Source organism: Anastrepha obliqua, chromosome 4 (genome assembly GCF_027943255.1).
Source record: "Anastrepha obliqua isolate idAnaObli1 chromosome 4, idAnaObli1_1.0, whole genome shotgun sequence".
Lineage (NCBI taxonomy): Eukaryota > Metazoa > Arthropoda > Insecta > Diptera > Tephritidae > Anastrepha > Anastrepha obliqua.
In genome coordinates this window covers 33,683,790-33,698,020 of record NC_072895.1, presented here as the reverse complement: position 1 = coordinate 33,698,020, position 14,231 = coordinate 33,683,790, and the positions used below count along the sequence as shown (strand labels likewise).

General features: G+C 39.8%; 2 protein-coding genes across 2 annotated transcripts; one reads left to right on the top strand and one right to left on the bottom strand.

The window, feature by feature from the left end:
- Positions 1–3,099: 3,099 nt before the first annotated feature.
- On the bottom strand, positions 3,100–6,388 carry LOC129246220 (uncharacterized). Its single transcript, XM_054884856.1, has 5 exons — positions 6,281–6,388; positions 6,081–6,194; positions 5,711–5,946; positions 3,359–3,469; positions 3,100–3,267 (listed from the first exon to the last, which is right to left on the bottom strand). The coding sequence occupies exons 1-5, from the start codon at positions 6,386–6,388 to the stop codon at positions 3,102–3,104; spliced, it is 735 nt and encodes a 244-aa protein (XP_054740831.1). The 3' UTR covers positions 3,100–3,101.
- A 3,079-nt stretch (positions 6,389–9,467) lies between these two features.
- LOC129244075 (uncharacterized) lies at positions 9,468–13,737 on the top strand. The gene is made up of 4 exons (XM_054881689.1): positions 9,468–10,055; positions 10,149–10,644; positions 10,731–13,648; positions 13,711–13,737. Exons 1-4 carry the CDS (start codon positions 9,468–9,470, stop codon positions 13,735–13,737), a joined length of 4,029 nt encoding a protein of 1,342 aa, XP_054737664.1.
- The last annotated feature ends 494 nt before the right edge of the window (positions 13,738–14,231 follow it).

The window sequence follows — 14,231 nt, the reverse complement described above, 5'->3', positions numbered from 1 at the left end:
CTTCGATCCCACGTTCCCTAAGCATTTTGCATACCCAGGATCGCAAAGACTTCTGCAATTTTAAGGGAATTAGTTGATTTAGAGAAAACCTCTGCTCCGGCTCCCGATTCTTCTCGGAGTTTGCGGATAAAGAAATCTGCCTGAAATTCAAAGAAATATGGTATTAACTTACTTACTTACATAGTGCACTGGCGGCATCTTCGGCACTTATTTCTTTTGAAATGAGAAAGGAGCTGCCGTTACGATGAACAGCGAGCGCTATCGGGCCATGCTGACTGAATTTTTGTTCGCAAAAATTAATCACCTGAAAATTGACGGCATTTGGTTCCACCAAGACCGCGCAATTTGCCACACAGCGTGCTTGACCAACGATTTATGTCAAATGCAGTTTGGTGACAACTTTCTTTACAGAAGAGTTTCTGTTCATTGGCCCTTTCGTTCGTGCGATTTACAGACTCTGGGTTACTTTTTATTGGTCTACGTTAAGTCAGTGGCTTATGCCAACAAACCATCAACTCTTGAAGTCGTGGAAGCCAATATTCAAGTCATAATTGACGCCATACGGCCAAATTTATTGGAAAAAGCAATCAAAACTGGACCATGCAACTCGTAGCCACGGATGTCATATTCGAAAAATAAATGCCATGAAATCATCCACACGATTATATTAACCTTATTTGGGCTCCGGAGTACAGATATATTGAGGGAAATTGTAAAGCCGATGAGTTAGCCAGGAAAGTTACTACTCTTCAACTGCTCCGTGATAGAAGTGCCATTGGGATACCTATGGCTAAGGGCAAACTAATAATCGAAAACTACATTATCCAAGAGGCCAATAGGTCATAGAGAGATGAAGACACATACGTAACAGCTAGGTTACTATGGCCGCAAATGAACAAGAAAAGACAAAGGATTTGCTTAGACTCTCAAAGAGATAATATCTCGAAGGTAGTGGATTGAATAACCGATCTTTGGCTATTTGGCAGGCATTCCTTAAGACCACACATCCAAATAGAGGAAGATCAAGCTAGGTGTTCCGCAGGGTGGTGTCCTTTCACCCTTGCTGCTTAACTTCTATCTATCGAAGCTCCCCCAATCAGCAGGGAGAGTCTCCCTGGTTTCCTACGCTGACGAGGCTGTCGGGCAATGACATTGTAGTGAAGGTCTACCTCACCGACCTTTCTCGCTTTTTCACTGCGAAGAATCTCCTACTTCCCCCCATAAAGACAACGACGACCCTCTTTACCACCAGCACAAAGGAGGTCAAACCGCCGCTCAAAGTAAAATTCGATGACACACCAATTCCGACTGTTGACAATCCCAAAATTTTGGGTCTAACCTTCGACAGTTTGCTCTCCTTCTCTGCGCACACAACCGTAATTTCCACTAAAGTCCAAAATCGCAACAAGGTCCTCAAATCGCGTGCCGACGCACTTGGGGCAAAGACAAAGAATTGTTGCCATCGACATTTCAGGCAATTGACTGGCCATTTCTAAACTTTGCTGCGCCTGTCTGATCGCCTGGAACTAATGACACGCAATGGATAAAGCTCCAGACTTGCCAAAACACTGCTATTCGGACAGAGACGGGTTACATTCTGATGTCCCCTCTTCAACACCTTCACAAGGAGGCACAGATGCTCCCAGTAAAGAAGCAGAAAAAACTACTCAGCAATCAGTTTCTGCTTGGGTGCTACTGCAGGTTTGACCCTTGCAGACTCCTGCTAGAGCCAGAGCCTCCTCCCAGGCACCTCAGGAGACACCTTCTCAATTTCGCCGACGAGGTCCAGGACAAAAGGAATAGACATCTTCTGGACCAGACAGTGTTTAGACAGACAATAAACCACATTCATCGGGAGACCATCACCACCTTCTTAAGCTCCCTTCCAGCGAATGCCGTAATCGGAGTCCAACCACCACCTACAGCAGATGAAGAGCTCCAGCTTCCCCGTGAGATCCGCGTAACCTTGGCACAACTACGTTCTGGATAGCAAGTTAAACTCCAACTTATTCAGAATTGAAGCCGACATACCAAACAAAGTCCTGCATGTGAAGGCACCCCGCACGACACTAACCACCTTTTCACATGCCCCTCAAAACCCACTCATCTAACACCCCCTCTCCCTCTGAACCCAACCTGGCGAAATAGCATGTTTTCTGGGTCTACCTTTAAATGAGGTAGACGAAGACGACAACAACAACAACAACGATGAGTTTTCTTCTATGTTTGTTTATAGTTTAGATGCAGTAGAGATGAGGAAGAGGAAGAAACAGTTGAGCACATCCTTTGTAATTGTCCAGCCTCAGCTAAAATCAGCGTAGGTTTTCTGGGCAAATACTTTTTCAATTCTCTTAGCGAACTATCTGACGTGGGGATGGGGCCAATCCTGCGCTTCATAAGAGCCACAAAATGGTTCCACGAAGAAAATTAAATGAGGTTCTCGTGTCGCACAGTGGGTTCACAACGGAGCTATAAGGTCGAAGTGAGTCGAAGTGGTATAGACCGACTACCACCCTAACCTAATCTAACTTAATCAGTTCTTTGCGGCAAAGAAATGCAACGCTCCGTTTAAGAACACTTTTTCGGTATTTGTCATCGCCTTACTTACTACCTCATCGGTTATTAAATAGGTCAATATTTATGTATACCCTTTTCCAAACGAAAAAATTCAATACTTCAGTATTTACTTAACCTAATTATTTTAAAACAAGTTATAACCGCAGCCCGATGCCCCCTGAAGGCATACAAATCAGGTCATAGAAGATGATTGAGGAAGAAATTTCAAAAAATTAAAATTATTTTACTCACGGGAAGACTGATGCAGTGCAAAAACATACCTCGAGGCCTAACTACAAGATGGGAAGACAGGAATGTTTTGAAAAAATCAGAAAGTGAGACATTCTTTAAAGGACTAAGGCTGACTGACTTCACGGTGGCCAAAGTGACGTAGTCTCGATTAGCATATTCTTTAAGAACACTATTGTTGACTGTGTGAGGAAAAATACCTCGATTCAAATTTATATCGCAAATTATTTTCACTCAACTCTGGATAAAAATATTTTTACAGTATTTATTTATTTTATTCTAATTTTCTTGCGCTATTAACCGCCCATTAAATCATCGATAATATCACCAAGCGGCGCTGAAATCAGCTCTAATGGGTTCTCTTCGCATTCGGTCGCGTAGTGTTCGCAAATCCCATGAGCGCCGTCCACTTCGGCTTGATAGTAAGAAAGGGGAAGATTTTCACTTGCAGATGTGCTCGGTCTGGAAATGACGAAGTCATGTTTTAGTATATAATATTTTTTATGTTTCATGTTTTAGAATATTTCCTTAAAACTCATATTAAAGTACTTACGAAAAAATTATATGCAGTAATGTGCCCAGAACACCGTTAACCTCACCGAGACTGGAGGAATTCACCACGCAAATCAAACGCAGCAGACAGGGTTCGCCGCTGTAGCCGCTTCTGCAATTAAAAAATAAAAAGTTCAATTTATATAAGTAAAAGTTAAATTAAACACTCAGAAGCAAGTCTTAGTTTCTGGTTAGAAAATTTAAGTGGTGTGAATGTAAGCGATAGAGCAAAATATAGTTCATGCGGAGGCTCATACTTAAGTTTTAGTTAGGCATATAAAAATCAATACTTATATTTCAAGTTCCAAAATTCCTTATCGGTTTCGAAATAATATAATATCCATGAAGTTCACTATTGGAACCAAAGAATTGGTGCAAACGCATCAACTGCTTCTTCAGTTGCCATAAAACGTGAACTTGCATTTTATTTTTGGTCTGCAGTAATAAAGAGAAATCACTGGCAGCCAAAGCAGGACTTTTCGGCATGTGATCCATCAATTTAATGCTCAAAAACTAACTTGTTGGCATTATGGCGATGAAAAATAATTCATCTCCTCCAACGGATTTTTCATTATTCCCAGAACTCTGCTCTACATATTCTAATGACACTGAGGCGACATATTCTGAACAACTTCTGTTGGATTTGGACCACCTCCAAAGACCCATATAGATCTATAGTTTTGGGTTCATATCTAATTCGTTGCTAGTCGCGTTTTTATGCACGTCTTTTGATATGGTGGGTGGTAGGTAGATGAGTGAAATGATTCAAGTAACACTCTGGCATTCCCCAAGTAGTACTACATCGCCGTTTTGATACCAGTATGAGGCATCGAACGGGAAGATTTCTACAGACAACCACAGCTGTTGATGTAATGGAGAAGGTTGATGGGATTAAGGTTGGCGCACTGTCCTAGGCCGTCGAAGAGAGGAGCAGCCAGTGACCTTAGCCGTCTAGCTGCCAAGCCCGCACATTTATAGAGAAAGTGCATAACCCCTTCTCTGAAGGGTTGGCAAAACATTCTGCAATGGGAGTGAAATGGTAAACCATAGCTTTTCCGCGTATGTGTCCATCGTCCAATGACCGGTTAACCCAGCTTCGAACTTAGAAATTGAATGGCGAGGACGTGAGTCCTCCGTCTATTGTACTGAGGTCAGAGAGTTTTCGAAATGACGCATGACGAAATGGAGCTCCATCTTTTTTGAGCTTTCCTATTCATCTTTGGGTCAGATGTATTGAGACTGGACGAGCTACATTCTCTTTCCGTCGACAAATAGCTAAAATTCATAAAAAATCTGAGAAGTTTGCTTAGAAGCAATAGAATTCCAGTTCACCTGACCCTCTCCATCCTTTAAACCCTAACTTTTGGTATTAAATAAAATTGCCTGAGTGCTTAAAAAAACCTTTCCGGCCAACTACATTTAAATTCCCTTCCATTCCCTCCGCTTGAATTAATGTCTTGACGAATAAACTTAGAGTAATCCGCTATGGCTTAATAGGTTGGTGCGTGACTACCATTCGGGAAAGCGTAGGTTCGAATCTCCGTGCATGAATATCAAATAATAAAATACAAAAAGTTTTTTCTAATAACGGTCGCCCATTGGCAGGCAATGGCTAAACTCCGAGTGTATTTCTGCCAAAAAAAAGCTCCTCATAAAAAATATCTGCCGTTCGGAGTCGGCTTAAAACTGTAGGTCCCTGCATATGTAGAACAAAATCAAGACACACACCACAAATAGGAGGAGGATCTCGACCGAAAACCTAAAAGAAGTGTGCTATGCTCCTCTCGGGAGCACAGGGCTTCGACAAGACTCAGTCTTGCGTTGGTTTCGTTAATCTGTTTTAATTTCTGACAGGGTAGGTGATTAGCTTGCCGGAATGCTTGTGGGAATGCCCACCTGTCGTTGCTTACTAACAACGCTTTCTTACAGCTTGTCGCACCATCTATGTTTCACATTTTTCTGCCAGAAGGATCACACACTTCGCTAAATTTCGTGTGTCTGCGCTATTACCGCGATCGCCCGCTTCCTCTTGCTGGTGCCACTGATGCAATGTGTAACTGTGTGTTTTTCTTTGTTTTTTGCTTGTTTAGCAGCAAAGCCCAGCAGCATGCGCAGACTATTGTGCGGGAGTAAGGATGGAAAGGATAAGTTTTTGGGGTTGAGGAATGGAATTGGAGGAACCCACTACTTCTGGGATGGCAGGCTAGTGCACTTACGTTAGACTACCGAGGCCTTTTCCTAACAGAAGTTTAACCGCCAATTATTTATTTATTTATTAATCCTTTTAATTACACTGTGCAGATATTTTGTGCAAAATTACGCAATTAATCCATCAAAATGGCGCGTTACTCACCTCTCAAATTTATCCTTCAGTATTTGATAGAAATGTGTGCGCGTTAATAATGAATTCACCGTACTTTTTCGCCGTCGTCGTCGTTGCGCACCTTCTCTTCCATCACTTGTTGCATTCGCTGCAGGCTTTGTTGTTGTTGCTGTGGTCGAATGGGTGCAATTGGCACAAACCTCCGTCTGAGACATTTGACGTGATGCCTCACTTTGACTAAATATATCTTCGTAATCAATGCCAGTCTAAAATGAGAATGCGAAGGCCAAATTAATTTTGAAATCAAGAAAAAAATCACACTTAAAATTGTGCGTAATGTTCATTTCCAGCACCAATAATGTATTTGGTTTTAAAGTGTTATCACCACTATATTACGCACCGCGATTGGTGGTATATTGTACGTATAGGGTAAATTGTAGTTCGCTTCGAAATTGTACGAAATGAAGACGCTGCGATGCGGCAACTCCAAGGGCACTGCAATGGCGGCAAAAATCTACATTCAACCACAGGAAACAGTTATTTGATTAGAAAGCATTATATTAATTTTTATTTTATTTTTTTATTATTTTCAACACTTACACCGTACGCAGAATTAGTTGGGAAAAATGCAGTAGCATTGCACAAATTGCAATGCCATAGTAAACTATAAATTCCAATGAATAAACCTGTAATTTGTTTTAATGCCATTTTATAATCACATTGAACTCAATTTCCTATCCACTTTTTTATTTTTTTTATTTTTTTTTTTTTTTTTTTATTATTACTTTTTTATTTTTTATTTTTTTTTCTTATTAATTTTTTTTTGCTACTGAGTTTCTTAAAAGGCAATATAAAGCGCGCACGCGTCCCTTCACAGAAGCACCTGAACATCAACTAAATCCTTCAATGCACCATTTGGGCTTACAAACTATTCGCTGTAAGTTGAGCAATGAGTGTACGAGAATAAATTCATATCTTTCATTCTTCAACTGGAGAGAGGCACGCTGAGACTCGAGAAAAGTCGAAAGTTGCTGCTAAATGGAATTGTCAACAAACCCAAGAAATGAGGCATATCAGAAATTCTCAAATGTTGGCGGTTTGCAGCAGTGGACGCCGGTAATAGAAACTGGCTGGAATCGTTGAGTAATAATAAATGCATATAGATCCGTACGTTAACTGGACTTGAGATTTTTTTACACTAAACTGTTTGCAACTGGCTTTCTCGAAATCGCGCTGACTTACATTTTTTGCACTAAAAACCACAGCACACAAAAATTACATAGTTCTACATGTTTTTTATTTTTTATATGAGACTGGTTTTCGTTGCATTTTTGTGCGCTGAACACGATGCTGGATCCCAAAAGTGCCTATCACGCCAATGGCAACATAAGGTGCGGCGCGTAACCTCCTTCTTCTTCTTCTTGATTGGCACTTAAGTGATTTTGGCCGAGTTTAACAAAGCACGCCAGTCGTTTCTCTCCCTAGTTAGACACGCCTGGTGAATCCAAGTCCTTCTCCACTTGCCCTTTCCAACGCAAGGAGTCTTTCCTCCTCCTCTGCTGGTACCGCATCGAATACATTCAGAGCCGGAGCCTTTGTATCCATTCGGACGACATGACCCAGCTAACGTAGCCGCTGAATCTTTATTCGCTGCGATTTGTCTATGCCATCGCAAATCTCATCTTTTTGATCACCTGAGATATTCGCCGCTGTCAACATTCGAAGGTCCAAAAAACTTCGGCGGAATCTTTCTCTCAAACACTCCAAGGGACGTCTCATCGGATGTTGTCATCGTCCACGTTTCTGGGCGATTAAGTTCTGTGACTGACGCGATCTTTTCCAGCATCAGGTTAAAGAAGTCACACGACAGCGTGTCACTTCGGCTGAAACCTTCTCAATTCCGATGACGCTGTTGGTATTGAGTACCGTCATTTTGCATAGCCGTATTCATTTTGCGGGGATACGTAATTCAGAGCGGCCTCTGTAGTCTAGCGTATGTGCACTAATCTGCCATCCCAGAGGTTGTGGGTTCGAGTCCCAGGTAAAGCACTGTCCTCGCATTTTTCCAAATTTATCTAGTTTCCCTTTTTCTGTTTGCATTGTGACTGCTAAAAACAAGCAAAAACCAAAGAAAAACACACAGTTACACATTTCATCAATGGCGTCAGCAAGAGGAAGCGGGCATTCGCGATCATACAATATAATATAATAGCGCAGACACACCAAATTTAGCGAAGTCCTCAACCATCTGCGCAATCCTTCTGCCAAAAAAATTTGACACACTGATGGCGGTCCAAGCAGTAAGAAGGCGTTGTTTCTAAGCAACGACAGGTGGGTATTCCCACTACTTCAGACGAGTCGCCTAACCTACTAAAAAAAGAGGTTGTCTGTAAAGTCGGTTTACTGACGATAGTTTAACGTGACAACGTCATAAGAAAATATTGATGGAATGGTTGCAATTTTCAAAACCAAATTTTAATTTTATTTGTTTGATAGATATTTTGTATGCATATAGAGGAGGAGGTAAATGGAATTGCAATGGAATAGGTCAAGTTACATTTACACAAACGTGAAAAATGACGAAACATTTATCAAATTCATGAAAGATTTGTTCAATTCGACGTTAATAAGTCAACAACACTAAGTGGCACCATCATCGATTTGCCTTTTTCAAGACACTTTACACTCGAAACACTCCCTTTCATTTCCTACTTTTTCTATCATCGTCCTATTCTCAACAGAGAAATGGTTCATTACCATGCACACAGAAAGAAGGCATATGCAAATACAAGAATGTGAATTTATATACAAATGCGCATATACATACATATATATGCTCACTCAAGTAGGACAGAGCCAGATGTCGAACGTTGCCGAACGCGGGGGCCGATTCTGCTCTTTGTCGTTCGTTCCGCGCTCTCGCTTGCAGTTCAAGCACATTAGCTTACATTTGCTTGCGTACGGAATAGATTCGTATATTTGATATGTCCATATGACTTGTATGCATCTTTACATATAGATTTGTTCTTTTTGAAAATTGCGCGAAATTGTATATGTATATGCATGTTTATATACATATATTAGTATACAACATATCTTATAAGCTATATGGTAAATATTACCATACATTTTTTCCTTCATCTATATATATAAAAATCAATTGCTGTTCGTTAGTCTCGCTAAAACTCGAGAACGGCTGAACGGATTTATCTTATCTTGGTCTTGAATTATTCGTGGAGGTCTAGGGAAGGTTTAAAAGGTGAGAAAAATTCGAATAATTGCCGGGAAAATCCTCAAAACAGCATTTTTCTATTTCCCATACAAACGTTTTCTAAATAAAATGTATGAGTCGATGTAGTTTTGTTTTTTAAGTTGTGTTGAAAAAAGAAGATTTCTGTAAAATATAAAATTGTGGAAAAAAAATAAAAGAAAATTTAAGTCGTGCGCGTTGGAGGATAAACTAAACAAAAGTGAAAGTAAATCGCGAACGAGACAAAATTGTCATTCATAAGTAAGTACATAATAGTTTTGTTCCCAGATAAGCTGGTTAAAAAATGCGGAATTTAAAGATTTTTTTTTCATAAATAGTGATCGCATTTCAGAGCACGGAAAAAAGTATTATTACGATATTATATCTATCTTTGTGGCTACGTGCGCGAGAACTTTCTTTACTTTGGTGATCCTTTGTGATAGTGAAATTCAAAATAATGTGCTCTTTTTTGTGATAGTGACAATTTACTGCTAAATGAGCGGGAAATTTTCTCATTTTGATTAATTACAGTTTACGATGCCCCGGAGAAGACGATCTGACTTAGGTCGTCGTAGTCAATCAAATGTGCGAAGAGCTACCGCACGTGCTAACCGCACTGATGACCAGAGACAGACAGATAAAGAAAATAGTCGTATTGCTATGTCAGAATTGCGTTCTTTAGTGAGTGACAATGTAGGAGATAGGCTAAGAATGCAACGAGTTCGTGCACATCAAACACAACAACAGCAAGCTAGACATAATGAAATTGAGCGAATCCGCAGACGCAGTGCTCCTGTGATTCTTGAACGAGCTGCATTCCACTATGATCCAACAATTGATTATTGTGCCGACAAATCGGTAACAATTGGGGAAATGAAAACAATTTGCAAATATTGTAAGGCATTAAAATACACTGGTGAATCTACTGGATTATGTTGTGCTGAAGGCAAAGTAAAATTGCCACAATTGGTCCCACCACCAGATCCTTTACGCTCTTTAGTTTCTGGGATTGGAAATGATTCTAAGCACTTCTTGACCAACATTCAGAAATATAACAACTGTTTTCAGATGACATCATTTGGTGCTACACATATTATACAAGACAATTTCATGCCCACTTTCAAGGTATTATATAAGAATATTTTTTTATATTATTCAAGTTTGTACTAAAATATATATATCGGAATTAATTAATGGACAAATTTTTAAAAATTACAGATACAAGGACAAATTTATCACTTACTGGGAACTCTGTTACCACTACCTGATGCTGATCATCAATATTTACAAATTTATTTTATGGGCAATTCAGATGCGGAAATTAATAATCGTTGTGCTCACAATCCAACAGTGAAGAAAACCATTGTCCAACAATTACAAATGTTTCTTCATCATTATAACAATTTAGTAAACATGTTCAAAATAGCATTGGATCGGATGTCATCTGATAGCCATAATATTATTATTCGAGCTGACAAAACACCTGCCGGTGAACACACAAGAAGGTTCAATTCACCTACCATTGATGAAGTGGCTGTTGTCATTGTGGGAGAAAATTTACAATCTAGAGATATTGTGCTTCATCGTAGGAATAGTGATTTAAAACGTGTATCTGAAACACACAGGAGTTATGATGCACTACAATATCCTTTGATCTTCTGGCAGGGGGAAGATGGATACCATTTTAATATCAAAATGGTAAATCAAGTAACAGGTAAATGAATTGAACAAGATTAAATTATATTTTTAAATTCAATTCATCTAAGTAACAATTTTAACATTTATCATTTTTGATTGCAGATGCTGAAACCAACAAAAAAGTTAGTGCTATGAATTTCTATTCATACAGACTCATGATCCGTCAAGGTGAAGTAAATCATATTTTGATGTGTCAACGACTTTTTCATCAGTTTGCAGTTGACATGTATGTCAAAATTGAGACTGAACGATTGACATACATCCGTTTGAACCAACGACGGCTACGGTCAGAGGAATACATCCATCTCCGCGATGCTATAAATGCTGATGGCAATGTGAATAATGTAGGAAGAATGACAATTTTGCCAGCTACTTATATAGGAAGCCCACGCCAAATGCATGAATATGCTCAGGATGCTATGTCATATGTTAGGCATTATGGCCGCCCAGACTTATTTGTTACATTCACATGTAACCCAAAATGGTCCGAAATCGAGAAGGAACTACTACATAGCCAAACACCAGTTGATAGACATGACATAACTGCCAGAGTTTTTAAACAAAAATTAAAATCTCTCATGAATTTCTTAATAAAGCATTGTGTGTATGGCCGAGTCCGTTGTTGGATGTACTCTGTAGAATGGCAAAAGCGTGGATTGCCACATGCGCACATTTTAGTCTGGTTAGTGGACAAAATAAGGCCAGATGAGATTGATTCCATAATTTCAGCTGAAATTCCAGATGAAATAGTTGACCCAAAATTGCATGCAGTAGTTACCAAACACATGATACATGGACCTTGCGGACATTTCAACTACAATTCACCCTGTATGGTCGACGGTAGGTGTTCCAAGCGATACCCAAGAGACCTGCTTGCTGAAACCATAACGGGAAATGATGGATACCCATTATATCGTCGGTCAGTTGCGGACAGTGGGCGATCGGTAGTAGTGAAGGTAAGAGGACAAAATGTTGATGTAGACAATCGTTGGATTGTGCCATACTCGCCAATATTGTCCAAAGATTTTGAGACTCACATAAATGTAGAATATTGTAATTCTGTGAAGTCGATAAAATACATATGTAAATATGTTAATAAAGGTAGTGATATGGCTGTCTTCGGTGTAACCAATGCAAATGATGAAATATCACAGTACCAGATGGGTCGCTATGTAAGTAGCAATGAAGCTATTTGGCGTATCTTTTCATTTGCGATCCATGAAAGACACCCTACAGTCGTCCATTTGGCAGTCCATTTAGAAAATGGTCAACGAGTTTATTTTAATGAATCTAACGCGGCAGACAGGGCGGCACATCCACCGTCGACAACGTTAACAAGTTTCTTCACAGTCTGTCAAACTGATGATTTTGCTCGCACTTTGCTGTATGCTGACATGCCACGCTATTACACATGGAACGCATCATCGAAATCGTTTCAGCGTCGAAAACAAGGAACACCAGTTGAAGGACATCCTAATGTATTTACTTCAGATGCTCTGGGTCGCATCTACACAGTACATCCAAATAACGATGAATGTTATTATTTGCGGTTGTTGTTGGTGAATGTTCGTGGTCCGACATCGTTTAAACAACTGAGAACAGTTAATGGACAGCTGTGTGCGACTTACCGTGAGGCATGTCAACTATTACATTTACTTGAGAACGATTCGCACTGGGATGATACGCTCAAGGATTCCGTAATATCTTCGTCGCCGCATCAAATTCGTACATTGTTTGCGATTATCATATCGACATGTTTCCCCTCGAATCCAAAAGATTTGTGGGTTAAGTATAGAGATGACATGTCTGAGGATGTTTTGCATCGTGTGCGCCGTCAAACTTTGAATCCTACACTACAAATGACTGAAGAAATTTACAATAACACATTGATCATGATAGAAGATATGTGTTTATTGATGACAAATAAAGTATTATCGTGTTTGGGAATGACAGCACCCAATCGTCATATGCACGATGCATTAAACCATGAGTTGCAAAGAGAACATCATTACGACATTGAAGCATTGGCCGAAACAGTTCGTACAAATGTTCCACAATTAAATCAACAACAAAGAATTGCGTACGATACTTTGATAGAAGCTGTGAACAGTGGATCTGGTGGAATTTATTTCCTTGATGCTCCCGGAGGAACCGGAAAAACATTTTTAATTTCATTGCTTTTGGCGAGGATCAGATCGCGAAATGATGTTGCTCTAGCGTTGGCTTCATCTGGAATAGCTGCAACTCTGCTAGAAGGCGGGCGAACTGCACATTCTGCCTTGAAATTACCACTAAACATGCAAATCACCGAAACACCAATTTGCAACATCGCCAAAAATAGCGCAATGGCCAAAATCCTACAGGTATGCAAATTGATTGTTTGGGATGAATGCACAATGGCCCATAAGAGGTCACTGGAGGCACTGGACAGAACGTTGAAAGATCTTCGTGACAACCAAAATATTTTCGGTGGGGCCATGATTCTGTTGTCAGGTGATTTTCGTCAGACTCTTCCAGTTATTCCCCGATCAACTGTTGCTGATGAACTAAATGCATGCCTAAAATCATCAAATTTGTGGCAGTACGTAAAGACACTCCACTTAACAACTAACATGCGAGTATTTTTGCAACAAGATGAAACTGCAAATGTGTTTGCGAAGCAGTTGTTAGACATTGGAAATAATAAAGTCGCAGTGGACACCTCGACCGGATTCATCACATTACCTACAGATTTCTGTCACATCACAGAATCAAAAATGGAGCTTATTCAGCGAGTTTTCCCAGATATAGCGCAAAAGTTCAATAACCATAATTGGCTGGGTAAACGAGCAATATTAGCAGCGAAAAATAAAGATGTCGAGGATCTTAATGCGACCATTCAGAATTTTCTTCCAGGACAGTTGGTTTCCTTCAAATCAGTCGACACCGTAATGAACCAGGATGACGTAATCACGTATCCCACTGAGTTCTTAAATTCACTGGAATTGCCTGGATTACCACCTCACAATTTGCAGTTAAAAGTAGGATCAGTTGTCATCATGCTGCGTAACATTAATCAACCACGACTATACAATGGAACAAGACTGGCTGTGAAAAGACTGATGAATAACGTCATTGAGGCGACAATCATAAAAGGAAGATACAAAGGAGAGGATGTCTTGATCCCCCGGATACCGATGATTCCAAAGGACTTACCATTCGATTTTAAACGCTTACAATTTCCAGTACGTATGGCCTTTGCGATGACCATAAATAAATCGCAAGGACAGTCGTTAGAAGTTTGTGGAATCAACTTGGAGTTTCCCTGTTTTGCGCATGGACAATTATACGTCGCGTGTTCGCGCGTCGGAAAACCGTCTTCTTTGTTTATTTACGCACCACAAAACAAAACAAAAAATATAGTTTATGAGAAAGCTTTAAATTAATTAACAGAGTGTATTTTAACAGTGTGCGTCTGTGAATATCAAATTTAAACCTTATAAATAGCCAGTATTTCAGGAAAACTCTGTTTTCGAAGTAAGCAACATGATGTATCGAAAATAATAATAAAACTTCATGCTTTATTCAATAAATGCTTTTTTATTAAATACGCATTCGATTTGT